This window comes from Brachypodium distachyon, chromosome 4, assembly GCF_000005505.3.
Source record: "Brachypodium distachyon strain Bd21 chromosome 4, Brachypodium_distachyon_v3.0, whole genome shotgun sequence".
Classification (NCBI taxonomy): Eukaryota; Viridiplantae; Streptophyta; class Magnoliopsida; order Poales; family Poaceae; genus Brachypodium; species Brachypodium distachyon.
Genome location: NC_016134.3, coordinates 41,580,351 through 41,606,078, shown reverse-complemented (window position 1 = coordinate 41,606,078; position 25,728 = coordinate 41,580,351). Strand labels below are relative to the sequence as shown.

The 25,728-nt window shown below is 44.1% G+C and overlaps 3 protein-coding genes across 4 annotated transcripts; all 3 read right to left on the bottom strand.

Annotated features, from left to right (window-relative positions):
- Positions 1–1,262: 1,262 nt before the first annotated feature.
- LOC100832909 (protein PAT1 homolog) lies at positions 1,263–9,064 on the bottom strand. The gene is made up of 7 exons (XM_003578478.4): positions 8,612–9,064; positions 8,379–8,507; positions 6,750–6,898; positions 5,406–5,462; positions 5,123–5,192; positions 1,949–3,878; positions 1,263–1,629 (listed from the first exon to the last, which is right to left on the bottom strand). The coding sequence occupies exons 2-6, from the start codon at positions 8,386–8,388 to the stop codon at positions 1,996–1,998; spliced, it is 2,169 nt and encodes a 722-aa protein (XP_003578526.1). The 5' UTR covers positions 8,389–8,507; positions 8,612–9,064; the 3' UTR covers positions 1,263–1,629; positions 1,949–1,995.
- Positions 9,065–13,111: 4,047 nt separating this feature from the next.
- LOC100832386 (proteasome subunit alpha type-7-B) lies at positions 13,112–16,594 on the bottom strand. Its single transcript, XM_003578476.4, has 3 exons — positions 16,296–16,594; positions 15,784–16,198; positions 13,112–13,535 (listed from the first exon to the last, which is right to left on the bottom strand). The coding sequence occupies exons 1-3, from the start codon at positions 16,466–16,468 to the stop codon at positions 13,374–13,376; spliced, it is 750 nt and encodes a 249-aa protein (XP_003578524.1). The 5' UTR covers positions 16,469–16,594; the 3' UTR covers positions 13,112–13,373.
- A 549-nt stretch (positions 16,595–17,143) lies between these two features.
- On the bottom strand, positions 17,144–20,862 carry LOC100832088 (peptidyl-prolyl cis-trans isomerase CYP21-1). Of its 2 annotated transcripts, none has more exons than XM_024463644.1 (7): positions 20,582–20,862; positions 19,603–19,678; positions 19,443–19,490; positions 18,917–18,940; positions 18,647–18,829; positions 17,768–17,843; positions 17,144–17,658 (listed from the first exon to the last, which is right to left on the bottom strand). In XM_024463644.1, exons 1-7 carry the CDS (start codon positions 20,657–20,659, stop codon positions 17,523–17,525), a joined length of 621 nt encoding a protein of 206 aa, XP_024319412.1. In that variant the 5' UTR covers positions 20,660–20,862; the 3' UTR covers positions 17,144–17,522. The 2 variants fall into 2 exon arrangements, with proteins under 2 accessions (XP_024319412.1, XP_003578523.1); XM_003578475.4 differs by having other exon boundaries at positions 17,144–17,688; positions 20,582–20,857.
- Between the last annotated feature and the right edge of the window lie 4,866 nt (positions 20,863–25,728).

Below are 25,728 nucleotides of genomic sequence, written 5' to 3'. Positions count from 1 at the left end.
ACCACGTACCTCCTCGATATATTCCCCACTGCGCCTTCCTAGTAGCTAATTAACCGGTCAACTCTCTCCTTGCCTTGCGTGCTCACAGCACTATTAGACCAATACAAATATCGCCCATCCGATCCGTCCATTATCCTAAAAAAAAGTAGAAGTAGAAAATAGACTAACAGTAATGTACCTTTCAGCTGGAAAGGGTTTTTCAAGGGTGCCAAGCTGATATTTTTATTTTTGTTGTTCGTTTCATCTCGATCGATCGACCTGCTTCTAGAAAAGAAAACCAAAGCGTGCGTGCGTGCATGGTGATGGCGAGTGTGAGAGAGAGTAGGTCGAGCGGTGATGCCTGCCGCTATGTGCTTCCTGTGCCGGTCATGTCGATATGATTGTGTAATAATAACACGCTCCAGTGAGTGCCCTGGCCCCGGGTTGGTAGCGACCCTTCAAACTCGCCGCCCAACCGGCCTTGCTAGCTAAAGACTCGAGGACATGATAAAAACTTGATGGTTAATTGGTTTCTGAGTGTGCTAATCTAGTCGCTCGCAGCATAAGATTGGCCAATAATCTCTCCTTCTGACTGAGCCAGCTGCTGATTTGCTTGCTCGGTGCCCGCATGCCCCCCGATTATTTATTCATTATTTTTGTTGTTCTGGTTTCAGATTAGGTAGCTAAGCTGCCCATGTCCTTGAGCACGTCAGGCAGGTGCTCTTTTCAGTGTCACCGGCCACATTTTTAACAGCAAAAGAAAATTAAGGCAGGTGGTGATGACGGCAGATGTGATTAGTAACCAAAGTCTATTGCCTGGCCGAGCATATTATAGCATCAGCAGATTCGTTGCCTCCAAAATCTGATTAACTGGTTAAATATGGGCTTGCACAGGTCCTTCTCGCTTGTGGGGGGCAACAGGAAATGAGAATGCTTCCTCGTACGTGTCACAGACCTGTTAGCCATTTAGTTGTCCCCCTCTCTGTTTCTTCATATGATATAAAAAAAATCTCGTCATGCTGGATTAAAACAGCAGGAGAGACGTAAATCTCAAAGCTTGTATGCTGATTCTTAGTGCAGAAATCACGACAGGTCGAAAGCACTAGCATAAATTATGAGATGAGATTATCAAGAACCAAAGTAAGCTGTGAGATTATCATCAACCCAAGTGACATGGCCACGAAAGCACCAGCATTATCAGGTGAGATTATTATCAACCCAAGTGACATGGCCACGAAAGCAACGGCGATATCAAGGTAGCCAACTGACACGGCAGGCACGACTCAGAAACAACGATAAGTCCGCATGTTCAAATATCTGGCTAATAAGTAATATTGAGATGAACAACAATTTTTGCGTCAATTCAACGCTGAGAAAACAAAAGAAAAACCCCAGCTCACAAGCCACCAAGGAAACAACAAAATTCATTTACGAGTGACTTCGGTGTCTTGTTAAAACAGTTTAGAACATTTGGTAGCAACACGCTGTAAGCTTTGTCTGACAAAACAGGCACCCTTCTTCTCAGCCGTGGCCTTCTCTAGCTCAATATCAGCAGCATATTCATTAACTTCAGCGCCCCTTGAGTGGCAGAAGATCATCCTTCTTTGTCATCACAGCAACCTTGATGTTCTTCCCACCACTCTCAATAACCTAAAATTTTCTTCATCTATTAGTGATCCCCAGACAGAAACAACATTGGAAGGATAAAGTGAACATACAAGCCAACAGAAGGCAGTATATGATGACAAGAACCCAATTTAAAGCAAAACGGTTGTAGAAGAAAGGTCAACTACTTCCAGCTGGATCCTGCAACTACCAGCCTAACAGAGAATTTGGATGTTGACAACCAAGTGCAACAAAATAACATGAAGATACTGAAAATAAGCGAGGCCAGATGATAGGCACAGACATCCAGGACAGTAATTGATAGAGAGAGAAAAGAAGCATGCAGCCTCTCAAAGAACCATACCATATCAAGTATATAGATTTTACGGGAAGCAGCTCTATTCTTGTATCTCAGCTCTGGACAGATTCTGATGCCATGGGTACATTACCAGACCCATGAGAACTAGAGTTGTTGACGGGCATAGAGCGTTGAGCAAAACTGAGCAACTGCTTGCGCTGATACTCGTTTGTATGAGGAAGACTGGCACGCAACAGCTCCACTGGCGTTTCGCTGCGTATCACAGCTGCAGCAGCTGGTTGCATTTGCACCGTATGAACCACAGTATCAAACTTACTCATGCAATACTCCATAAGCAGACGGAAGAAGGCATCAAAGGATGCCTGCCATAGAGCTCGGTTCTGTATGCTATAAGTAGAGGCAACATGCTGATCAGTGAGAAGCTCTGTTGCTCTGTCCAGTACGGACTTTATGATGACAGAAGCCCCGTCACCTGCAGCATATCCAAGAGGTCGAAGAGGTGGTTGCTGTGACGAACACGCAATAGCTGCAAGACAAGCACTGAGTCCACTCAAGTCCATCCGAAGAACACAGGTGGATACAGCGCTCATAAGTTTAATTGTTGTTCCAGCTATGCTGCTATCAGAGGGCAAATCGCCAAATATAAATCTTAGATGCCGGTAGACTGCCATGCAAATAATCCTCACGAGCTCGCTGCCTGAAGGAACAAGTTCAAGGTAACGAGAAAGTAGTTTCCGGCCCTTCGGCAGAGATACTATGCGGAGAAAAACCAGATCATCATTTGGTGACAGAGATGCATTCTTATTAGGTGTAAGTGGATCAACTAATTGCAGTGATTCTGCCAGCTGCTCAAGGAGAGCCTGCCTTCTGTTTCTCAGTTGCATGCCACCATCTTGCTGTTGACTAAATTGCAGCAAACGATCAATATCATCCACATCCAGTAGTAGGCAAAGACCATCTTCGATTGTGATTCTAGCAGCAAGCATTGGTTCTTGGTCAAGAGGTTTTGAAGCAGATTTTTCTGTAATGTTATCACTTGGTTCAGAGGCTTCTTCAACATCAAGGAGTGGACGGGGCCTGCGAATCGAAGAAAATGGGAGCCTCCCGAGAGCATCAACCTGGAGATAGGCATGTGGCTCATCTCTACTGCGTGCACGAGAAGATGGGTCTCTAATTAAGGTTGGACAGAAGTGGCGTTTCAGTTGTGCTCCTGCTGTTTTTCTAGCCAAACAAGCTTGATGATAGTAATCATCAATATATGGATCATTGATCTGAGTGGCAGCTTGCTGCATTCTTGCAATGTTCTCAATTTCTTCAGTAGACATATACTTGGATCTGAACCGCTGAAACCTATTGTCCATCCTCATATTGTTAAGCTCAAAACCATGGGGAGGATAACGTAGGCCCTGTCTCCCATGATGCAACATTGATCTTGCTCTAGGGTCACTCAAGTCGGGCATAACCAAATTTGGATCAAATCTACCCATCATTTGTGGTGGAGGATGCCGAGGACCAAACATATGCAGATTTTGTGGTGGAGAATGCTGGGGGCCGAGCATCTGGGCATGTAGTTGCGAGAACTGGGGTGGAGACTGTTGAATTGGGAGCATTCCATTTTGTTGACGAAGAGGTGGCATTTGAGGTGGTACCAATCCATTTGGACGCTGCATCAAAGCTGGTGCAAACATGGTACCATTCCCACGAATTGGTTCGGTAGTGTTGTATTGAGGCTCTTGTTGTGGGTATGATGACATCCGGTGCAAAGGAGATGGCCTTGGTCCAAGAATAGGCTCGTTAGGATTATACTGAGCATCCTGCGGGGATGAGGATGTCCTGTGAAGTCTGGAATCAGTAAAGTGGGCTGGATGGGGTGGTTGAGACCAGTTCTTGTTGTCCAGCCCTTGTTCAGCCTCCAATACAGGCTGTGTAGGCCAGTATAATGATTCAGGTTCTTGTGCCCAATCTGCAGCAGAACCTAGTACATAATTAGAATACAAATGTTAATAATGATAAACCAAGGTTTTGAGTAGCTAGCTATAGCTTCCCTGTATCTTTTTTGTACCTCAAACACGGAGCTACGGGTCAATGTTCAGTAATACTAGCAACTAGCACTATAGCTCCAAATAGCTCTGCTACTCCACACAGGTACATGTATCTCAAAATAGCATGATAATTTGGGATACAATTTTCTCAGAAGTTAAAATATATCAATTATAAGACTTAACTATGAGAAAACATATCAAGATACTATTACTACATCTTTCTATTTTTGTATACTCCAATATCCGTATTTCTAAGTCATTAAATCCTTGATGTGATAAAACAATTGTATAATTTTTATTCATTTCAACATACATTAACATTTTCTTATGCTGTAATTGGCTTGTAAGACTTATCTCTTATGCACATCTATTATTTTATTATGATGTAAAAATGTTATGACGATGGCTTCCGTGATACCTAGACACCTAGTAATACAATAGCTTTTCAGAGACCTCGCCACTAAGCCACGTGAACAGCCATTTAAAACCTTGATCCTAGCTAATTTTGCTTTGAAATTTCGGGCATCCAGTAAACTTGTAGTGCTACGTTGGCCAGTTCCAGACTTTAATTATGGTTCTATGTACATGGATTAATATGTCTAAATTACTATGGTTACCTAATTTATTTGAATGTGACTTTTCTTATGTGTGCATTTAATACCTTTTCTTTTTATATGAAAAATGCTACTCCATCCGATCCATATCAGTTGTCACTGATTTAGTACTGTACTAAATCAGCGACAATTAATATGGATCAGAGGGAGTATTGTAAATAGCTTCCACAACAGCTGCCATAGCTGTAGCTAGGACCTCACCGTGAAGCTGTGCGAGCCAATAAACAGATAAAATGCATATAGCACACAACAAGGCGACATACCAAGACTATTGATTTTCACTAGTAAACTCAATTTTTACATCCAACCGCACTCATCTTTAATTTTAGTTGGTGCGTTGCAAGGAATTTAGACGATATCTGGTAAGTATGGATATTAAATGTTATTCTTTTGTAAACCACCTAATACGGTCATTCAAGCACAATTACGCCATCTAACAACATGCAGAATGCACCAAACATATCCTTAAGAGACAAAAAGGAAGTTCGACACCCAAGCATGTTAATGTAATAAACATATCAGCAATTAGTAAAGAACTCAAGAAGAAACATAGCATTACTCACTTTGTCCAGAAATTGAACCCCCACGACTAAATATTCCAGGTTGCTTTGGTTCATTAACAGTTCTGGACAGCTGAAAGTGAAGAGAAATCGATAAATCAATATTAGCGGTCAAACAAACAAAATAGACAGTATTGTAGGTGAAATAAATGAGAAGCTCATGTGACGACTATGATACTATAATTGCAGAGCATAAATTCTGGTCTTCATGAAGAATATTAAATGCACCATGATTCTGCTAAATTAAATCGCAATAGATACATCTTATGTACTAAAGAAATCACACCTTTGAGAATGCTCCAGCAAGATCGTCAACATTAGTAAATGAACTTACACCTCCACCCTGCAAAAGCAAAGCTTGATCAATAAGCAGCTGACCTTCCGATATAACAGAAAAAAATAACTGCCCCAATCTGCAAGCTTTTAAGGTAATCAGTAATTCAGCAACAAGCCATTTTGGAATCATTACTGAATGCATGTTTACGCTACAACAGTGGCTTGTAATGGTACTACCTAAACTCATATAAAACTAAAACATGCTTACACTTGTGTGGGGACAGACATATAACGACAACGCAGATAAGACTTGCTAATCAGATTAACTGCAATGGTTGGTTTCCTTAATATAAGAGTTTGTATCCCTTAAGGATTAGATTGGTTTCCTGTACGGATTGGATGCCTCCCTCTATATATTAAGACGCTCAGCCTATGGATCCATCTCTCCTTCCTTCCCGATCTAGCCGTCAACACCAGAACAAGGGGGCACCATGGCTACCAGCCTTGGCCTCCTGTCGGCTGTCGACCATCACTGCAACCTCAGATCCACAGGGCATGCCAACCTCCAGCATAACGCATTCATCAGATTTTTTTAATTCTTCCAGGTTATAGTTGTCTGCACTCTGCAGAGTTAACCAATAATTCCAAAACAGACACGTCGACTTCCTGAGTTTAGAAGATGCCATTTTTGGTGACATGGTAGAATTAGTGACCATAAAATACAATTGGCTGCATTCTCTGCCAGTCTTTCGACCAATCCGTAAACGGAAGTTATTATCAATCTCAAGAGACAACGCAAGCTTTCTCAGTTACATACTCCCTCCGTCCATCACTGTAAGGCGCATTTGACTTTTCAGTCTCCAATGCACGACTTTGACTGCGATTTTCACTTCTAATATGGTATAAAGATATATAACGTAAAATAATTTTTCAAGAAAAATACAATGATATTATTCGCGCATGCCAAATATATATACTTTGCACATAAGTTGTCAAAGTTTAAATTGTTGTGCACGCATAAATATGTGCCTTAAAGCCATAGACTGAGGAGGTAGCAATGTATTGCCTATTTGGTCCCGAAAATGTAACTGGTTGCTTTCTCTATCCTGATGGCATGAATCAATATGGAAACAAGAGCTAGAATGGTCAAACTAGTTTCTAAGAGCACATGCTCTCATCATGCTCCGAACTCCAAGGGGGATTTACCACAATTCTGATAAAAACAGGACTCACAAACATGTGGTTATTCACTTACGATTTTTGTTTTGCAAACAAAAGGGCAAAAGACGCACAATGGTTGTCATGTAAAAAATTATTCATATATTGGTATCTATTATCTATGCTATGGCACTACCTCCAATGGATCCCTTCCATATGTAGGAGCGTATTCTTCATCACCAGGCTCAACAAAAGCATCATCATCATCTAATCCACCAAGCTCAACCTCCTCTGTCACATTGTTACCAAAGAAAGCATACTGTGATGCATCAAATTTTGTATCGCCTGCACAGAGATAATGGGAGAATACAGCAATTAGTAAACGATGCCATAGCATAAGAAAGTAAAAAAGAAGTATTTCATAGAGAACATTAAGCTATTACCCAAAGAAGCAATTAAAACTGCAAATATAAATTAAAGCAAGTAAGTTCAGCCCACCACTGTGATTCAATCATTGTCAAATACTAATAGAGCCCATTAATAAACACATTCTTACAAGAAAGCAACATCTGATCTGCACTTATCAAATTACCCCGGTTGGTTTCAAAGTACAAAAGACTACATTCAATCATACAATAGAAATTACTCCATCCATTGAATTTAATAAGAATTAACTTGGCATGGTCTCATAAATTGAACTTTCACTGCTTATTATTTTGCGATGTATTGTTATTACCAATGAAATCATTACCATATTTCAAATATATTCTAACTGCACCACTTGTGTGTCACTAAACCTATATATTGTTGTACTACTTGGTGGTCAAATGTTACATGTAATCTTGAAATGACCAGGCCTTGAAAAAGTGAGTAAATTTCTTAAAACTGAAGGGATGTCACAACTATTGCAGAATGCAGATCTACACTTTTAGGAGATATTTTCATGAAACCACACTTTTTTGCATAGATTTTTAAACCACCTCTCTTGTGTCATAACTAGGTAACAACGGTTTCAACAAAGTGAACCAGCTGCTAGAACACTATTATTATTCCATTTAAATAACGTGGAAGGCAGGGAATGGATCTAACGCATTAGCACGGGGTTCCTAGTCAAACTCCCAGAGTTACACAACCATGCATGCCTTTTCTCCACGAGGCAGCAAGCACATTCCCAGCATGCTTGTACCTCCCCTATTCTTCCTTCCTGCCTACTCCTCTCTGGCTCGACCTCCTCCACCAACTCTCCCCTTCATGCTCATCCTCCTTTTCCAACCTGCTCTAAACTGGTCCTCCACCACCTGCAGCATGGTTAACCTGCTGGAGAAGAGGAGCAGAAGCGCCGGTTTCCACTGTGCTTGAGGGACCTAGGCTGCCGTCGTGCTTCAGTCCCTTCTTAAGAAATGTGGTTTTACAAAAAAATTGGACGAAGTACATGTGGTTCTAAGATATTTAGCCAAAAAAATAAATGAAGGGAGTATAATCCAATTAATGCTGCAGATTTAGCTACTCATGAAAACATAAGGATAGCAAAATACTTTTGAGTAAACAACCATAATTGATCCATTCACTCCACCACAGAACTAAACCATAACAAAGTGGGCATCAGGAAAAATTGCAGCAGGTTAAACTAGCTTAAACCGCAAACATGATCATATGATAAACAAATTAGCTGAAGCTGTAAAGAATCTGAAAATTACACAGGGTTTATTTTTCAAACAGAAAAAAGCTTGGGTCAATCCAATCGCTATCACAAAAACTAAACCCTATGGACAATGTACTTTCAGGGGAATCTCGATAATAAATTAAGTAAAAGCTGATCCATCACCTGATTCCATGGCGCGAGGGTTCAGCTGAACCCCCCGAAACTTGTCAAAAACAAGCTGAGATTTTGATGACCCGAACCTCTAACGGATTGGTTTAGCACGAGGCACGGCAGAAACAAATCCGACACTAGCTGCACGGAGGTAAACTGAATTGAATTTGATTGCTCGCAGCAAGGAAAACACGAGAGCAAAAACCCTTGGAGCAATTCAGGAAGCTGCGCTAGGGCCGCCTTACCAACAGAAGAAATAAATCGGCGTGGATGGATCTCCCGCAAAATCCGAGCCAGCCAACCCAGTAGAGGGCCGAGGGCGAGACTTCGACCCGTTCCGCTTCCGTGGAAGGAGGCCGGCGGGCAGCTCTGGGCGATGGAGAACTTAGGCGGTGGCCGCCTGCAGGGCTGGGCAGCGCGGGGAGCGGTGAGGTCGGCGGAGGGCAGCGAGAGGAGTGGGCGAGCGCCGGGGTTGGAGGAGGGCAGCGCGAGGTCGGCGGGACGCAAGGCTGGAGGAGGGAGATGCGGGGGGCGGCCGGCAGCGGCTAGGGCAGAGCGGGATCGGTGGCGCGCCGTGACAGGGGCGAGGACGGCGATGAGATGTCGTCCCCTCGGTGCTCTCGTGCGACGCTAGAGAGAGACAGAGAGAGCCTGCCGATACGGCGATACGACTCCGAGAGCAGTGTGGTGGGCTAGGTTTAGTTGGGGAGTTTGTTTAGGGAAAAAATATATATACGGGGGTGTTGTGTTCAAATCAGGCTATTTGGGCTAATTGGGGATACCGGGAACTAAAGTCCGAATTGCTGGAAATAAATTCAAGCTTCAGATTTGACATCTGAAAATTCTGTTTGATTTTCGGATTTTAGGTTTTCTAGTTCGGACTTAAAGTATTGGGTTTTGTGCGGAGCGGAACATAAATAACGGTGAGACCGTTGAAAGCCCGACAGTTTACATATGCGTCCTCATATATTACTACAGGACCGGAGAGAAAACTAAACGCAACTATCCAGTGATCATTGTTTTGCCATTTGCTTGGGCTCGAAATTTTCCATCAAAATCTCTTCCTTCTTCTTATTCGGCGGTGGCAAGCGAGAGGCGGTGATAGCGGTGGCGAAGATGTGTCAGAGAGTTATAGTGAGATCTCTCCAAAACTAGGGGTAGGGAGAGAAGGCTTGATCTTGTGTTGGGAGCACCCATTATAAAAAGGGAAAGGAAGGATGAACGCGTAGCCATGGAGGCATAGAAGATACATTTGTGTTTTTTTAAAAAGAGGCGGGTGCACTTCATTTATATTGATAAGAGAAGGAAATAGGCGGGCAAAACCAAAAGAGAGCTTAAGGTTTATCGAGTGGTGATAGTCGGTAGGTCTTTTCAAGGGGAAAATGTGCGCTTATGCACGAAGTGCTTGCAAAACGCCTCACTTCTACCGGAGGCAAGTAATTAAGCATGGGAGGGGGGTACACAAAGTTGATTGAGCGGAGGCAGGGGTGAAACTAGAGCGAGTGAGAAACTCTAACCCTACTCGGTCTCATTTCTCTCTTTTTATTCCTCTTGGGTTTTACTTGTTCTTTATTTTTTCTTGTGCCTTAATTTCTCTTGTATTTCCTCCCTGCTACCAGTTTGAGCAGAACGCTCTGTGCGGCATCACAATGCCCATCCACTGCCCAACGCCTTCATAAACTTGGGTCTTTTGCCCCCCCCCCACCTTTGGTAGCAAGTTGGGAAGCGCAATAGATCTGTTAAACCATGTCATTTCACGCTTCCAAGGTTCCCAACAAGGCAATCTAGTTGATCGAAGTGTCTCCTCCTGGAATTAAGTAATGTTGCCTAAGAGCTTCCCAGAGATTGTGGACCGTTGAGATCGCGAACAAATGGGAAAAGCCGCCACATAATTCCAAATGCAACGCGAGTAACAAAAGAGAGAGGGTGAGCGTGACTTTTCTCTAGCCCCATTCTTTTCGGCTCCTTGCACCAACTTCACCGAGAAGTTTCCCTTCCCCGGCTTCCTAGAGAAGTTGCCCACCAAATTTGGTAGGCTTCCTAGCCAAATATTGTTCTCCAGGAACTGGTGGGGGAGTGGGGGGTGGGGTGTTACCTTTCTTAAGAAGCCCCCCAAAAACCTGGGCCTTTGTTATCTTGCACAGCTAGCGGAAGGGTTTAAAACACCAGCAAGGAGTATCAGAGAAGGATGAATTTCATGTCGTACATCTTGCTGGTGTTCTATATGCATGTTTTTATAATACACACCGCCTGAATGCCGCCGCCCTTGTCGCTGGCCAATCCCAAACGCCTCCCCCCCTTCAACAAAAACCACAAGCTGGGAAAGCTATCCTGGAGGCATACCTATTCACCAAAAGTGACCGCCACCGGAGATCTTGTGTAGTAGATGGTGGGGTTGTTGTTGTGCTAATACCCCAAAGGGCCAACGCACTAGAGTAACAATCATGCCAAAGATGAGAACTACAAATCAGAAGAGCCGGACCTGAAACTACATGAAAAAACACAAAGGCCGACCGAAACCAAAGGGATTCACCGAAAACCCGAAAAGCAGCCGGATCCTAGGGGATTCGCCGGACACACAACTCCACGCACCCTCCGCCAACGCTAGCCGCACCACCGAAGTAAGAACGGTGCGAGGAGGATCTTATTCTGACTGCAAGATGGAGCCGCCACCTCACCATCTTGAAGAAGCACAAAAAAAAACTTAAAACAAAAAAGAGAAGTTCTTCCGCCAAAGAACGGTTAGGACCCGCCGCACCTCTGAGGCCAAGGAAGCCATCAGACATTGGACAAACCGGCGACACCACCAGCGGAGGAAAGAGCTGAAGCCCTAGCCGCCGCAGCAGCATGGAGGATCACCTCGGCCTGGCCGCTTCACGAAAAATGTATGTGGAGCAATGTGAGATCGAAGAGTCAACCCGCCTGGGCTTGTAGTTTTTTTAATAAGGCGTGCTACGTATGCCGGTTTTAGAATTGTTCATTGTCACCAGTCGAATTGAACAGCTAAAAAGTGATGCAGCCAGTGGTGGTGCCAGATTCAAGATGGCAATGGATAGTCAAAATGTGGATCAAGGGCGGGCCCAGCTCAATTCAAGGGTATTCAAATGAATACCCTTGAAATTTTGCAAAAAAAGAATATATGTATACTATGTACTCTATATGTATGCATGTGTAGAGAATATTTTGGGCTAAAACTCAAAGTATTCAAGCATTGAGCCCTAAAATGCACCGGCCATCTATCTCCTCCTTCCCTCGAATTGGCCCAATGGTGTAAGTAGAATTTTAGATCGGTAAAAATCGAACCATTTACTGTATACTAATAATCTCGTACGACCTCGAGTGATGCAACTCATGCCTCCTCGCCTCCTTTTAAATCCCAAAACAAACATGTCTGAAATACAACAACCTAGCGACGTCTCCTCTGCCTCCTTAGCATCCCCGTTTTTTGGGCGTTGGCCTGGTAGGCTGGCTGGTTGATGCTCCGTGGAGCGCGGCATTTCCGCCCTGGAACAGCTACACACGCACTACAACACACATGAGAGGACAACCTCGAGATCTCTCGATTAGAAACGCAATACTTTTACCAATGAATTTTTGGAACAATTTTGACCGGTGAATTTGCAGAACAATTTTGAATACCTAAGGTGAAAATCCTAGGCCCGCCCCTGATGTGGATATTCATGGATATCCAGCCCATGGATCGCGGATATGGATCGGGTTTTCGATCCATGGATATCCACGAATGGATACTTGCCAACTCGTGGAGCGGGCACGGATATCATATTTGATCCATGGATATCCATGGATATCCGGTATTTATTAAAATAAATAAATTGTTGACATGTGGATCCACTACTCGATAGATGTATCTTCCGTTACTGTAATAAAGTACTCCCTCCATCCCGAAATAAGTAACGTGAATTTGTATAAGCAAATCCACGTCACTTATTTCGGGACGGAGGGAGTACTTCGTAAGTTTATATGGTCTTTTGGTTAATATAGATTATAACTCGGTGATCGGTCGTCCACGTAAGCGTCATCTATTGAGGTATTTTGAGCAGCAATATCTTATTTTTGGATTATTATTATTTTTGTTGAACACAAAGTAATATAAGTATATATCTAGTAATCCAATGAGCTTTCGCATAGTTATGATATGATTTTTTGCCGTGTAAACTCCGCTACACCTTAAAATTTATCTTGGGTCCGCCACAAATTTGAGTCACTTAATATTGGACGGAGGGACTATATTGCATGTATATGGATAATACATGGATACCCGGTGGATATGGATGTGAATATTGTTTTGCATCCACGGATATATTCATGGATGGATAGTTGGTCTAGCGATGGATATGGATTTGGTCGACCCGCCCCGTTGCCATCCTGATGCCAGATGTGCACGACTAAACAAATTCGAGGGTCTGCGAAAGCACATTCTGCAGCGCTAGCTTGGTTTGTTTCCAGAGCTCCGACCCGTAAATCTTCTGGCTACTAGCTGGATAGGAATAGCAGAAAGGGATGCGATTTGCAACACTCGATCGCTGACAGTTCCTTTATTTTTTTGAGGAACTCGTGCACGGACTCTTGAGTGCATAGTAGATGGTGAGAGGTCGAAAGCACCAGCAATGGATTATCAGATGAGATTTATATCATTAACCAAAGTGAAGAGACGCACCAAGCATTCTCAGGCGAGATCAACAGGAGCAAAAGTGAAGCGACACATACCAACAAAAACACAAGAATTGTCCCGTGAGATTAAGCGTGAATTCAGATAACACGATTTGGTAGCATGTCCTGATCCCATCAATTGTTTTGGAGATACATCGATAAATTTGCACCCTGTTCAAACGCTTTGCACACAGAAATCACCAGCACACCGGGGACCAAGAAAAAAAGGCAATTCATTTACTATGTCTTGTTAAAGCAGTTTAAAAGGAGTTATAGAACTTAACAGGTAACACTAAAAGTTTTGGTTCACAGAATAAAGCATATCACATCCAATAATTAGGTATCCTTCGGTCCGCTTTTCTTTGCAGCCTCAGCTGCAGCCTTCTCTGCCTCAATCTCAGCAACATATTCGTCGATTTCAGTCTCCTCAAGTTGCCGAAGACCATCCTTCTTTGTCATCACTGCAATCTCAATGTTCTTCCCACCACTCTCGACAACCTAAAAAGATTTGTCATCTATCAGTAGTGATAAAAAACAAAAACAAAACTGCTAGGATAAACTTAAGTTACAATGCACAGCATAACATTTTCTAATAAAAGATAAGCATAATAGCAAGGAGCCAAGAACACAAAGAAGCTAAACAAATATAGAGGAAAAGCAATCCCATGTGGATCCTGCAACTGAATACAATCCTAGTATAGCATTTGGATGCCAACAATCAAACTGCAAATAAATACAATCCCAGTAAAGAAATCAGATACTAACAGTTATATATTCTAGTATACACACTAAATTCATCATGTATGCTGGTATAACTTGCAGATCTGTGAAGATGCATATGTGAACAATAGCCATCTGTCAGCTACATGATGGAAATACATTGCAACAGAGAACTGTTTTTTAGAGATGTAGCAAAAGTTCAATTTCAGATGTGACCTATATTGCACATAAATGCAAGGAGTGAAACAAAGAAGGCACAGATGGATACATCCTTGCCGAAAGTAACTGTTGGTCCATGAGCACTGGGTGTATCTATATTCTCCTAATTCCTTGATTAAGGTCGGCTTGCTTATGTTGCTTAAGGAAAAAGAATGTGAGTCAGAAAAGGACTATCATAAATAGAAATTGAACTCGCATAACCCCTGTGGACTGATGACTTGACATATGACTAGGATTAAAAAAAATACTCACAACGAGAGGTCAATGCTGAACCCACCAATACATTTTAATACACGCCACACCTATCTATTCTCTGAATTGCATTGGAGGACTCAGCTTCCAACTGGCTGGTGAATCAAAATCTCTCTTCCTTTTGACATTATATCTTTTATATACTAGAATCAGCAAATAAAGAAATAGCAAAATCATGATTTGCAAATAAAAAAGGCATCATTCGATATACTCCCTCCGTCCCAAAATAAGTGACGTTGATTTGTATAATTGTTATAAAAAAAAGTTCCAGCAAACAGTCATGAAATATTTGGGGTTATGCATATATTCTCTCTTAGTAAGAGCAGAAACCAGAGGATAGACACAGACATCTGACCAGGGATAGATGGACCCCCCCCCCCCCCCCCCAACACACACACATGCTTGCTCAATCAGGAGCTCGCTATAATTTGTCATTTCTTATTAGAATGGAGTGAATCAGACAGCAGTAAATTTAATATTCACAGAGGCCTAAACAAGCTTCTCGGCACAACTAAAAAAAGCTGCACCAGGAGTACCTATGTAAATGCCTCTTCATAAGTACCTGTCACAATTCATCACTTTCATCTCCATTCTACTAGACGTAAGATTGCTAGGAAAGAAAACTACCACATCTATGAGTAGCAAGTAGACCTTTTTACATGCACCAGTAATCAGCATCTGTTTGGCATGTCAGCCACTCAGTTGCTATTTGCTTTGAAGTACATAAAAAGATAACCAAATCCTTGGTTGAGTACATAAAAAGAATCGAAGATTCCATACACTGTCATATTTCCACAGGCAACTTAAACCACTGTTCGCTTAACGAATATTCCGGGTCAACTGAACACATTACGGGTAACAAATACTGCACCTAGAGTTTGCTAAGGCGATTAACAGCGTCAAACATATTGAGAATGATCATGAATCCACGGTTCTTGTCTGCTGCTGCCAAGGTTACTTTGCCTTAGGTTACATCTGGACCATGTTTAGTCGGCAATGCAGGGATACGGCAGAGTGCAGGATACGCACTCAGAACGGGGACACACAAATACAGCTGGGATACGGACGTCCCCAATTAGCCTTTTTTCAAAAAAAAAATTACAAAAAGGCTGGGATACGCACAGGATGATACCTCAGGGATATATACCAGGCCTGTTACCACTTGCCGTCAACTGGACTAAAAGAACTATCACGGATCGACTCCTCTTGCCGTCAACTGGCCGTTGCACATCACGAAGTTTTCGGCAGCTTCACGCATCGCGAAGCTCTCCGCGCCGCCGGCAGTGCCTTGCCTTTCTATTTTTCTATGCATTTATATGTATACTCACCGTATCTCTGGAAGTTTATTTTTAGAACAATACCGTTTTCCCATATCTATGTATTCGTATCCCCGTACCGTGTAACATAGTGTTTACAGTATGTTCAAGAGTCCTACAGTATGCTCTACGAGTGACTTCTCTAATGAAGCAAGCAATTGGTAATTTGGCACAGCATGTGCAAATTCAAATATATTATGTTTGCTTAAACTAAAGAGAAGCATTTGGGACACAAATACCTCTAGAAGAGCACGGATGGTGAGCTTGATGGTCTCCTTGCCGGAGGTGTCCTTGTAGTTCTTCTCCAGGAACTCCCGCATGGAGTTAGAGTTCCTCCCAGTGGCGTTGGCCTTCCACGCGGAGAAGGTACCGGAGGGGTCAGTCTGGTACAGGGCGGGCTTGTCTGTGTAGGGATCGAACCCGACGATGAGGGTCGACAGGCCAAAGGGGCGTACACCACCGCTCTGGGTGTACTTCTGCTGCAGGCCGGCGATGTAGCGGGTGATGTACTCGACGGTGACGGGGTCCTCGACGGTGAGGCGGTGGCTCTGGCACTCGACGCGCGCGCGGTTGATGAGCACGCGGGCGTCCGCCTTGAGCCCCGCGCACGCGAGCGCGATGTGCGTGTCCAGGCTCGCGATCTTCCGCACCGACCTGCGCGAGCGAGATGAGATCTGTGAACCGGAAGGCGAGCGAGGGCGCGTTGCGGGAGGGGGAGGGGAGAGGGGAACTGTGGCTGCGGAGTTAGTACCTGGAGTCCTGGAGCTTGGGGGTGGACTTCTTCTCGACGCCGAGGACGACAGTGTCGGTGCCGCGGACGCCGACGGCGGCGTTGCCCTTGCGGACGGCCTCGAGAGCGTACTCGACCTGGAATAGGTGGCCGTCGGGGGAGAAGACGGTGATCGCGCGGTCGTAGCGGGCCATCCTGGCGTCGCCGGCGGTCGGGTAGGCCTAGGGTTCGGGGAGGTGGTCGTGCCTTTGCTGGGTTGTTCGAGGGTGTGTTGGTAAGCTCGGTGGCGTCGGGAAGAAGGGTTTCTAGTTGGGCTTCGAAGTTTTCTTGGGAGAGAAGAAGAAGGCCTTGACGTGGTGGGATGGGCCGATTTGTGACGACTGACGAACGCATGCATCAGTTCATCTCTTTCAAAGACGCGTACCAGTGGTTTTGTAAATCGAATTAACGGGAAAATATCAGCAGATGAAACCCACGTTACGCCCAGTTCGGTCAATCCCATCCCGGTGAGGATTGAAAGAGGATGATGGGCTTGTAGATCCCATCCCGGTGAGGATTGAGAGAGAATGATGGGATTGTAGATTAATTTGCCCCCAATCCTTCTCCATACTGTACCTGATACCTGTGGGGAAATCAACAACCCAACGAGGCCTCAGAGTGAAAGCAAGAAAACCTGTGGGGAATCAACAACCCAACGAGGAAAGCCAGAAAAATCCACGTGAAAACTGTGTAATTGTTTCTCTTCGTCTGAGCCAAACAGTTAAAACATTACTATGGGTGCTTAGTTTGGTTCTTACATACCTCCAAAGTTCATTGAGTCTGAACTTGACAAGAACGTTCGTTTCAAAGCACGTCCATTTGCGTCCAAATTAGTGATTATGCCGTCGAGTCTTATTATATGCATTTATGAAGCATTGCATACAACACAAGAAACGGAAATCACATCCAGATAATCTCCATTCTCCGGAGTAGTCACCAGTTTCGTACTACTTCGTTGCATAGCAAGCCTAAGGTAAGCAGATTCAGTAACTAAACTTGCTTGTCATGCATACCAGTACAAGTTCAGAGACAAGTAGGATTCCACAAGCTATACACTGGCTACAATGTACTACAACATTTTAGAATTCTCGCCTGAAGCGCAGCGGGGGTGCGAAGAAGACCGGTCAAGAAAGCACGTAGTGTCAAGATGTCCAGGAGCAACAGAACAGACCAAGCAGCCAACTACCTGCTAAAAAAAGACCAAGCAGCCTACTGGATTTCCTCGCCCCATTTCTCCTTGGGTATCTCACCAGAGTCAGTGATCAGGGCCTTCTTCCTCGGCTTGCCATTGTATGTTCCGGCACCCCCTTCAATGGCGTAGACATAATCCATTCCTTGAATCACCCTGCCAAATACAACATGCTCCCCGTCCAACCTACGGCGTTCCATTTCATAAACCATAAATTCTAGATTGATCACTGCTGAGTTCTAGCATATGGTGTAATCGAACTAACCAGAATGTCTTAATTGTGGTTATGTAGAACTGGGACCCATTAGAGTCAGTTCCAGAATTTGCCATAGCAACAACACCTGCAAGATCGCAAGGTAGACGTAGAGTGACAATTTGGACACTCCAACTTCAGAAACATGGTATTCGCAATACAAGGTATTTGCAAGTAAGAACATCCAAAAGGGAATAATGGTGCACGTAAGCATATCCCTACATGCTTCATAGCGGACCACAGCCACCTCCATTTCCAGCCATTGTCTGTATATAACATGTTTTCAATTGTGCGATATAGCATGTGAATAATGTTCAATCTTGCCACACGTGAGACGAGATATTAGAAGCAAGATAGATTTTGTAGGTGCCTCTCAAGGGCCAAGGTTCTACACTAGTAGACTACTGTCGCATTAGTGTTTACCAGCTCCATAGCTTCACTAATGCAATAAGGCCCAATTAGTTCACTGCGCTTAATTAGGTTGAGGCTGAGAAAACAGTTGCCTCAGCTAAGGAGAAGCATTTCTTTCCCTTTATAAGATTTGCATTTGAAACTGTCAGACGAGCTCCCAAGATAAAATTTATGTGAGAGGGCCTCAAGTAAATATTTCAGTTTGACCTCAAGTAGACAAAACATATTAACATTGCTAAGCTGTCAGCCATAGTAGCCACTGGTACTCACAAATAGAAGGCGGTCATTTTCATACTCCCTCCGATCAATAATAAGCGTCTTTGATTTAGTACTACTTTAGTATAAAGTTGTACTAAACATGCGACACTTACTATGGATCGGAGGGAGTAGAAGACAAGTGTGTTACTAGGATGCTGTATAGCTGAAAAATACAGGAAGACAAAGTTAAAAATGAAAAATATCATTGGTTGAACATCTTACCTGGATGTGTATGTTTCACACTGAAATTCTCATCTGGGAAGGTACCTCCATATATAGACTCGCTCCCTTTCCCATCACCTCTAACTATGTCACCACCCTGAATCATGAAACCTGGAATGATTCGATGGAATGGTGTTCCTTTATAGTGAAGAGATTTACCCTTGGGCCCAACACCCTTTTCACCTGCAATAAAGAAAAGAGTGCAGCATGAAAAATACTTCAAGGAATTCAAGGAAGACGACCTGAAGACAGTTCAAGGAAGATGAATACCTGTACAAAGGGCTCTAAAATTTTCTGCAAAATGCAGGGAAAAAATTAGAACCATAATAAACTTCATAGAGGAAAGGTATTCTTCCTATATGGTCTAAATAGTTCCTTTTGGCAATATATTTGGAAGCTGGAAGGCAGTGGGATAGTTTAGGGTCATTTCCTTCAAAACATCCATAAATATCCTAACAAATGATGGAAAAAAGGGACAGATGCACTAAGAACTTCATTGAAATTTTCACAGCAGTATTGCAAACAGGCTTACAATATTGGAGGCGGCATAGGCATGCAACAGTCTTCCTCCACTAATCTACTGAATATCCAATCAATTTCCAGTTTTCTCTATTTTGTAGTGTCCAAAAAGGGGTGCACGGCTAAAGTACATATAACTTCTTCTACGGAAGATTTAACATGACAGGATAATCATGCAATCTTTGGCTATGTCATTATCCCCAAAGAGAATAGAGATATAAGCATTCAATTAAAAATATAAGCATGAGGAGAAGAGAGAAAGAGGGTGTGTAAATACCAACTGTTTTTGGCACAACTTCCCCATAAAGACCAATAACAATTCTACCTGTAACAAGAGGGCCATACAAGAATTAGGGCAACCAGAAAATTGTTCTTAAGCTCAGTTATACAGGGAGTAACAGGGCAACTCCAAAAAAATCATGTTGGGAAAGTTATACCTATATTTTGGCCATCAATTTCTACATCCAGGTACACCCTGTGAGTAACTGCTGGTAACTGAACATCTGCAATCCTCTGTACAACATGAGAAGGAAGAGATGATAAAACTATTGTACTCCTGAATCATTACCTCGCTAGTCAGTAGTCACTACTCCCCTCCTTCCAGATATATAAGGGCAACACAGAATCTTATGCCAAACTTCGACCAACAATTAGACCAATAATATTTGGCGTATATAATAGTTATACCATGAGAAAAAAAATTCAGAAAGAATCCAATGATATCACTTTTGTGTCACAAATAAACTCATCTTACTAGTGTAATTTTTGGTCAAATCTTGGCATAAAACTCCATGTTGGACTTGTATATTTGCAAGGAGTGAGTACTATCATAGATGAAGAGTTGAAGACACCACGCATGTCCAAAAACTTGCCCAAAATGAGCACAAAAAGTCTCTATATTGATCAGAATCTCAGATAGCATCTCTAATCATGTTGCGACCATGCAAATGACACACACTTGGGTGCGGGTCCGAGAGAAAGAACAAAAACATGTTGCGGCCAGCGACACTAGTGGTGACAAGTAAACTTCAGCTCGACCTCATTCCACAGTAAAATTACTTGAATCGTCAGCAGAACACGGGCATCAACAAATGGCATCTCGCATACATCCTTTAGAAGTCTTCACTACAACGATGGATGAGGAAAACGGTTGCATGATTCTTTGGTTACTAACATGGACATCGCGAAGCCAGTGCAGGCTCAGCAACAAGGCAACGACCATACCCGCACCTCGCTGCAGATGTTACTACCAACAGATGTCGTGTACAACGAATTGACACTCGGACGGAGAAATCCAGTCGATTCCGCCTTATCGCCGTTTCCTAGGATCCAACAAGGCTAACAACCCAACAGCATAACCCGACCAGACCAAGCCACGGAGGCTTCCGAAAATGTGGAGCGAGCGCGAAGCCGTACCTCGCGGCGGACATAGGAGGAGAAGGCGAGGTAGAGCGCGGCGCAGGCGAGGAAGACGCCGGCCACCTTCCGCAGCATCGCGACTGAAGGCACCCGAGGTCAGGCGGCCGAGAGGTTATCTCATCAAATAGCCGCGAGTTCGGCGCGAATCTGCTCGCGGGTTGGGGATTTGCTGCGGCGGAAGCGAGATCGGCGACGAAGCGGACGGACGCCCCCTCCTCTGATTCTGTGGAACGGGCCTGCGTTTGCTAGGTGCGAGTGACGTCAGCAGTTTGCACACTCGCAAGGGCCAATGGGCCAGCGTATATGGGCTGGAAAGTGGTGCACGGATCGCCACGGACCGAGAGCCTGGTGCAAGCCTGGAAAGTGGAACGCGGTTGGTCGAGGCCCCAGCCCGCGCTGCAATCTAGATCAGCGTTTGTGTTGTTTAAAAAAAGGATCATCATTTTGCTTTTATCGCAAAAACATCAACTCGAAGGAAATTGTTACTTATGAAAAGAATTGCACGTATGGATAAGAAAGATCCATTTCCGCCAGTTTGACGTCAAAAAAAAAGATTCTTTTCAATTTTCGTCCTAAATTTCGTTTCCTTTCGTATAATTTTTTTCCCAGAACAGAAAAAATAAGAAAAATAATTTTGCTTTGTTATCAATTTTTTTAAGTGGACTATGCCGGTACATGAGCATCGGATTGTATGGACACCTACGTGGTGCTACCACGTACTCGTAGCAAGCAAGGTGCGTTGAACGAAATCAACACATAAAAAATCCAGTGCTCGCCGTTGCTGCCACACTAACACTTTCTCGATCGAGAAAATTACGCAAAACCACCACATTTGAGGCGAACTTCTAGTAAAACCATCTTTAAAAAAAAATCAAATCACCACCGATTTTGGGGATACAGGTGACACCTGTATCCCCAAAATCAGTGTTCGGCGTGACCTGTATCCACAAAATCGGTGGTGATTTGAAAAAAAAAAATATGGTTTTTTTATAAGGCCGTCTTAGATGTGGTGGTTTTGCGTAATTTTCTCTCTCGATCTGAGTCTCCTTAACTTCTTGACTATCGCCAGCTCGATCGTCCCTCCCGAGCTCCATCCAGAAGTGGTCGCCCCTTACCCTTATTGCTGACTTCTGTACTGTGTAGGCTGTTGCAGAGAGATCACTCCACCGAGTACCGTATGCGGATAAGATCGACGCATAAGCAGTGACACGATTCATTATAACCAGGTGCACGTTTCATGGACCATCTTTCTTATATGACATGCCACTAGTTTGTACGGTATCCTCGTGCGCCGTGATGAGGTCGTACACATCGGATGGTGATTGAACAGCGATGATTGTTCTAGCTTGCGGTCTCAATTAAGTCCGAACGTAAACAAAGTCGTGAACGTTTCTTGTCATGATTTTTAGCGTTGTGCTAAACAATTTGACTCAGGGTTTGGTTTGGGACTTTTCGGATTACGGAGGCAGTACGACGAGGGAGCGTCGGGAGTGACGATCTATGATCTGACGAAAAATAGCACGGAGCAGCTCAAGGGACTCCATCAGTGAAACATCATTAGTGTTACTCCAGCAAGGTGGCCGTTCATTTCTCTCTCCAGCTCACGGTGCAACCAGAGCGACATCGACTGTTTTGGCAGCATTACTCGGCCGCGCCCGAAAAGAGTTCTTGTGCTCCCCCTGTACGTACTGCATGTCTATGACTATACTCCCCTCAGATTCTAAATTTTTGTTTCAAATTTGTCCAGATATGAATGTATTTATTCATAAAAAATGTATATTTAATATTTCGACTATAATTTAGAATCAGTGGTAAGTGCTCCGTAATTTTCAACTGAGATGTCATTATGTCAGCTTGTTAGTAGTACAAGAGAAATTGGAGTTTTGCATATCACTAAAACAGACAGGCCACGTAATTCCACACACACAAAAAAAACAGACACATGCATCATCGTGCCTTGTTTGATCACGAAAGAAAATAAGAATTGCTGATCGCCGTACACTGACAGCTTCCGTGGAAAAAAGGAAAGGACGGGCAATGTAGATGCGTGTTAGACACAGTACAGAGTACAACGTGAGTTGAATTGTATACGGAGAACTGGGGTTGCTTATCAGTCCGGCCGTACGTGTCCCGATCATCGATCTGATAAGATCAGCGTGAGCTCGGCAGAGACGATCGATGCCGATAGCTTGCCGCGCGACCGGCCATGTGCGCCGTACGTATCGGCATCACAGGATTCCGGATCAATATATGGCAGTACAATGAATGATGCCGTTCTAGCCGTCAAACGATGCGGCTGGCTTACGCTAATCAGATAACAACTAGCGTAGGATTAAAGATCCTCCCTCTCAGTCTAGATTAAAGATCCTCCTTCTCAGTCTATTAGGATTTAGGAATAACCGAATCGGTGCTAGTGGTAAGTAAATCCCTCTAGGCTCTTCATGCTTTGCACTGACGGGATCTTGTTCTGCTGATTCACCAATCACCATGTATTGAGGAGGATGTATTTTTCCATTGGAGAAAAATTAGAGGCAGGACCGAGTATGGGAGTAGTACGTACCGCCGTTAATCTCCAGGCTGAGGGCGACAGCTCTGGTAGTTTCATGCCGACTTTCGGAGCCCCGAAACGCCGTTGTTTCGGGGAAACGCTCCTACCGGTAACAGTAAGGCCGGTTTGGTGACTTTGGTCCTCCTCCTCTACTCCAGTCTGGGCGACGCGATATTCACGATATCTTACCCGCGTTTGTCCCGACGTGCCTGCCGTCTCTCCCCGTCCCCGTCAGACCGTCACGCTGTCTTTTCTTTTCTTTTCTTTTCCCTTCGGAGAAACGAAGTCTAGACGTCATAATCGATCTGGGCAGGAGTTGAACACAGGCTGTGGCTTGTTGTGTTTACGGGCTGATTGGACAGCTAGCTACGAGACAGCTTCTGTCCGGTCCCGGACGAACGCTACTCCCGGGAAAAGATTCTTGTAATCGCGCACTGACACCGGACTGATTGATCGAGCGAGCGCTTTGTCCGCAATCAGCCGTATTTCCTCTCGGAAACCAGCAGCCGGGATTACGTCTTCGTCTTGTGGTCGTGGGTAGTGGGTTCCACAACTGGCTCGGCGGCTACCGGGGTCGGCTTCTCGTCCCTTGGATTGGACCCGGCCCGTGGGAGTTGTTGGGCTAGACAGTTGAGACCTGGGGCTGCTGGTGTTTTGCAGAGGCGTGCTTCACGCGGCCCCTTCCTGCCCGTTCGTTGTTGTCGGGAACAGAAACTCAAAAGCTAAACGTGCACCAGGGATGACCAGGCTCCAGCCGGGCCATGTTCCGTACTGTACCTTTTAGCCATTTTGCCGCTTCGCCGCACGGCAAGTATTATCTGATTTAAGTCAACCTGACAAGTGGACCAGCCAACCGTGGGACTCACATTTCAGCCTCACAAAGACATGTGACTTAAGTTAGAGAATCCATCCCATTCGCCGCAGCTATGCAGCGACTCGTTTGCTGTAGAAGTAGACGTAGAGGAAAATTCTGAAGAATTTTCTCTACTGGAATCATTCCAAGAAATATCCTTCTCCAATTGGAGATTTTTGGTTCCCGTACCTGAATGCAACTCTCGGTGCTCCTCGCCTTTTTCTAGTTTTCTGCTGCTGCCTCCCTCTAGTACAAAAGTAGTACTCGTAAGATCTAAGATCTGTGTTCTTTTTTTTCCCACGCCGTCTTTTTCAGGGAGAAAATTAAGGAAGGGAAAGCATTGGGCACCACATGTTTGACCTAAAAGCAACTATGCCTTTCGGATATTAATTTGCTGGCTCCACGAGAAGAAAGCAACCAGTTTCGTGCTGCGGCAAGGCAATCCACGGTTCTAAAGGCTTTCACTAGTGCTCCTCCTGGAGTAGTACAACTGGAGCAAAGCAGCGACAGGTCGGTGCGGCGCGTGCGAGCTAATGTGCACACAGATTCGACAGATATACTCCAGTAGATAACTCTCTCTGGTTATGCGGCGCGTCGCGGGATACGCAAGTTGCTTCCGCGTAGCTGCGACGAATTCTGTCTTCAGAGGAACTCTGCTCCGGATATCCATGCATTGATGAACAGGCGTACATGGTGCGAAAGACGATGCTTGCAAGTTAGCAGTACATATTTCACACGCTTCATGCTGCAAATCATGCGCTTGAACATAGTATTAATGTTACAATGACCTGCGAGGCTGCAATCCTGCACAGTTGCAGGCGCGAACACTCCAACTGTGAAGCGGTTTCTGCAGGTTGTTCTGCATGCATGCCAGGCAAGATGAGCAGCAACGGATGACGGATGTGGGCGGAGGAGAGCATATTGGCTTCCAAGAAAACAGAGGAGCACGTCTAATTTGAAAACCGCCGTTGCCATGCCCAACACGTTGACCATGTTTTGTTTATCATATCTCTTGCACTCTGCGTTTATTGCCGCCCTACTCGCTGACCGCCGCGCGCGCTTAGCCGCAAACTCTCCATGGTTATCTAGTTGCTGCAGGTCACGGCTACAGAAAAAATGTTACTCCGTACTAGAATTACCCCCGGTCCGTAAAGAAATTTGAGTGGATGCCAAAATGTTTGTGTTTCCGTCAAAAGCTTGTGATGGCACGTGAATTCGAGGCAAACTCAAATCAGTTTTTTTATCGATTTTTCTAATACTTCAGTTGGCTCGTGGTCAATTTTAGCGGGAGAGTTTGGCTATCCGTTACAAATAAACCCCTCATAACAGTATGAAGTAGAACTGGAATTCAGAACCATGGTTTCAATAATAAAAAAAAGGACAAAAACAGATGGGACTATCATGATGCCCGTATGTCATTGCAACTTCAACTCCGTGCCTTCTTCTTTAGTAAACCCCTTCCGAATAAATTTGTCATCAAAACTGTCTTGTTTGAAACCGTCGTATATAGAAAATTTTGACGTCACATGCTAATAATAGAAACCGGTTTTGTTATTGATAAGTTGTCCTTTTTTAGTTGGAGATCAACCGACGGGTTAGCCATTAAATCTTTCCAATGATAACAAGTGACAGATGAGAGAATGTAGATAACCCTCAGATCTTAATCCAACGGTTTCGAAATGTTGATTAATATTTAAGTTTAACTTTTTTTAAACGGGCGACTTAAAAATAGCCACGCCCTAA

Bases quoted from the DNA above. Each gene is read 5' to 3' on its own strand.
- LOC100832909 (XM_003578478.4), bottom strand. The intron at 5,463-6,749 runs GTAGTGCCATAG...TTGCTTTTGCAG, and splicing joins ATGGAAGGGATCCATTGGAG to GGTGGAGGTGTAAGTTCATT. The intron at 3,879-5,122 runs GTGAGTAATGCT...ATTATGTACTAG, and splicing joins GGGTTCAATTTCTGGACAAA to GTTCTGCTGCAGATTGGGCA.
- LOC100832386 (XM_003578476.4), bottom strand. From the start codon at position 16,468: ATGGCCCGCTACGACCGCGCGATCACCGTCTTCTCCCCCGACGGCCAC. The intron at 16,199-16,295 runs GTACTAACTCCG...TCGCTCGCGCAG, and splicing joins CCCAAGCTCCAGGACTCCAG to GTCGGTGCGGAAGATCGCGA. The intron at 13,536-15,783 runs GTATTTGTGTCC...AAATCTTTTTAG, and splicing joins CCATCCGTGCTCTTCTAGAG to GTTGTCGAGAGTGGTGGGAA.
- LOC100832088 (XM_003578475.4), bottom strand. From the start codon at position 20,659: ATGCTGCGGAAGGTGGCCGGCGTCTTCCTCGCCTGCGCCGCGCTCTAC. The intron at 19,679-20,581 runs GTACGGCTTCGC...CATGTTGTACAG, and splicing joins CCTCCTATGTCCGCCGCGAG to AGGATTGCAGATGTTCAGTT. The intron at 19,491-19,602 runs GTATAACTTTCC...CTCTTGTTACAG, and splicing joins AATTGATGGCCAAAATATAG to GTAGAATTGTTATTGGTCTT.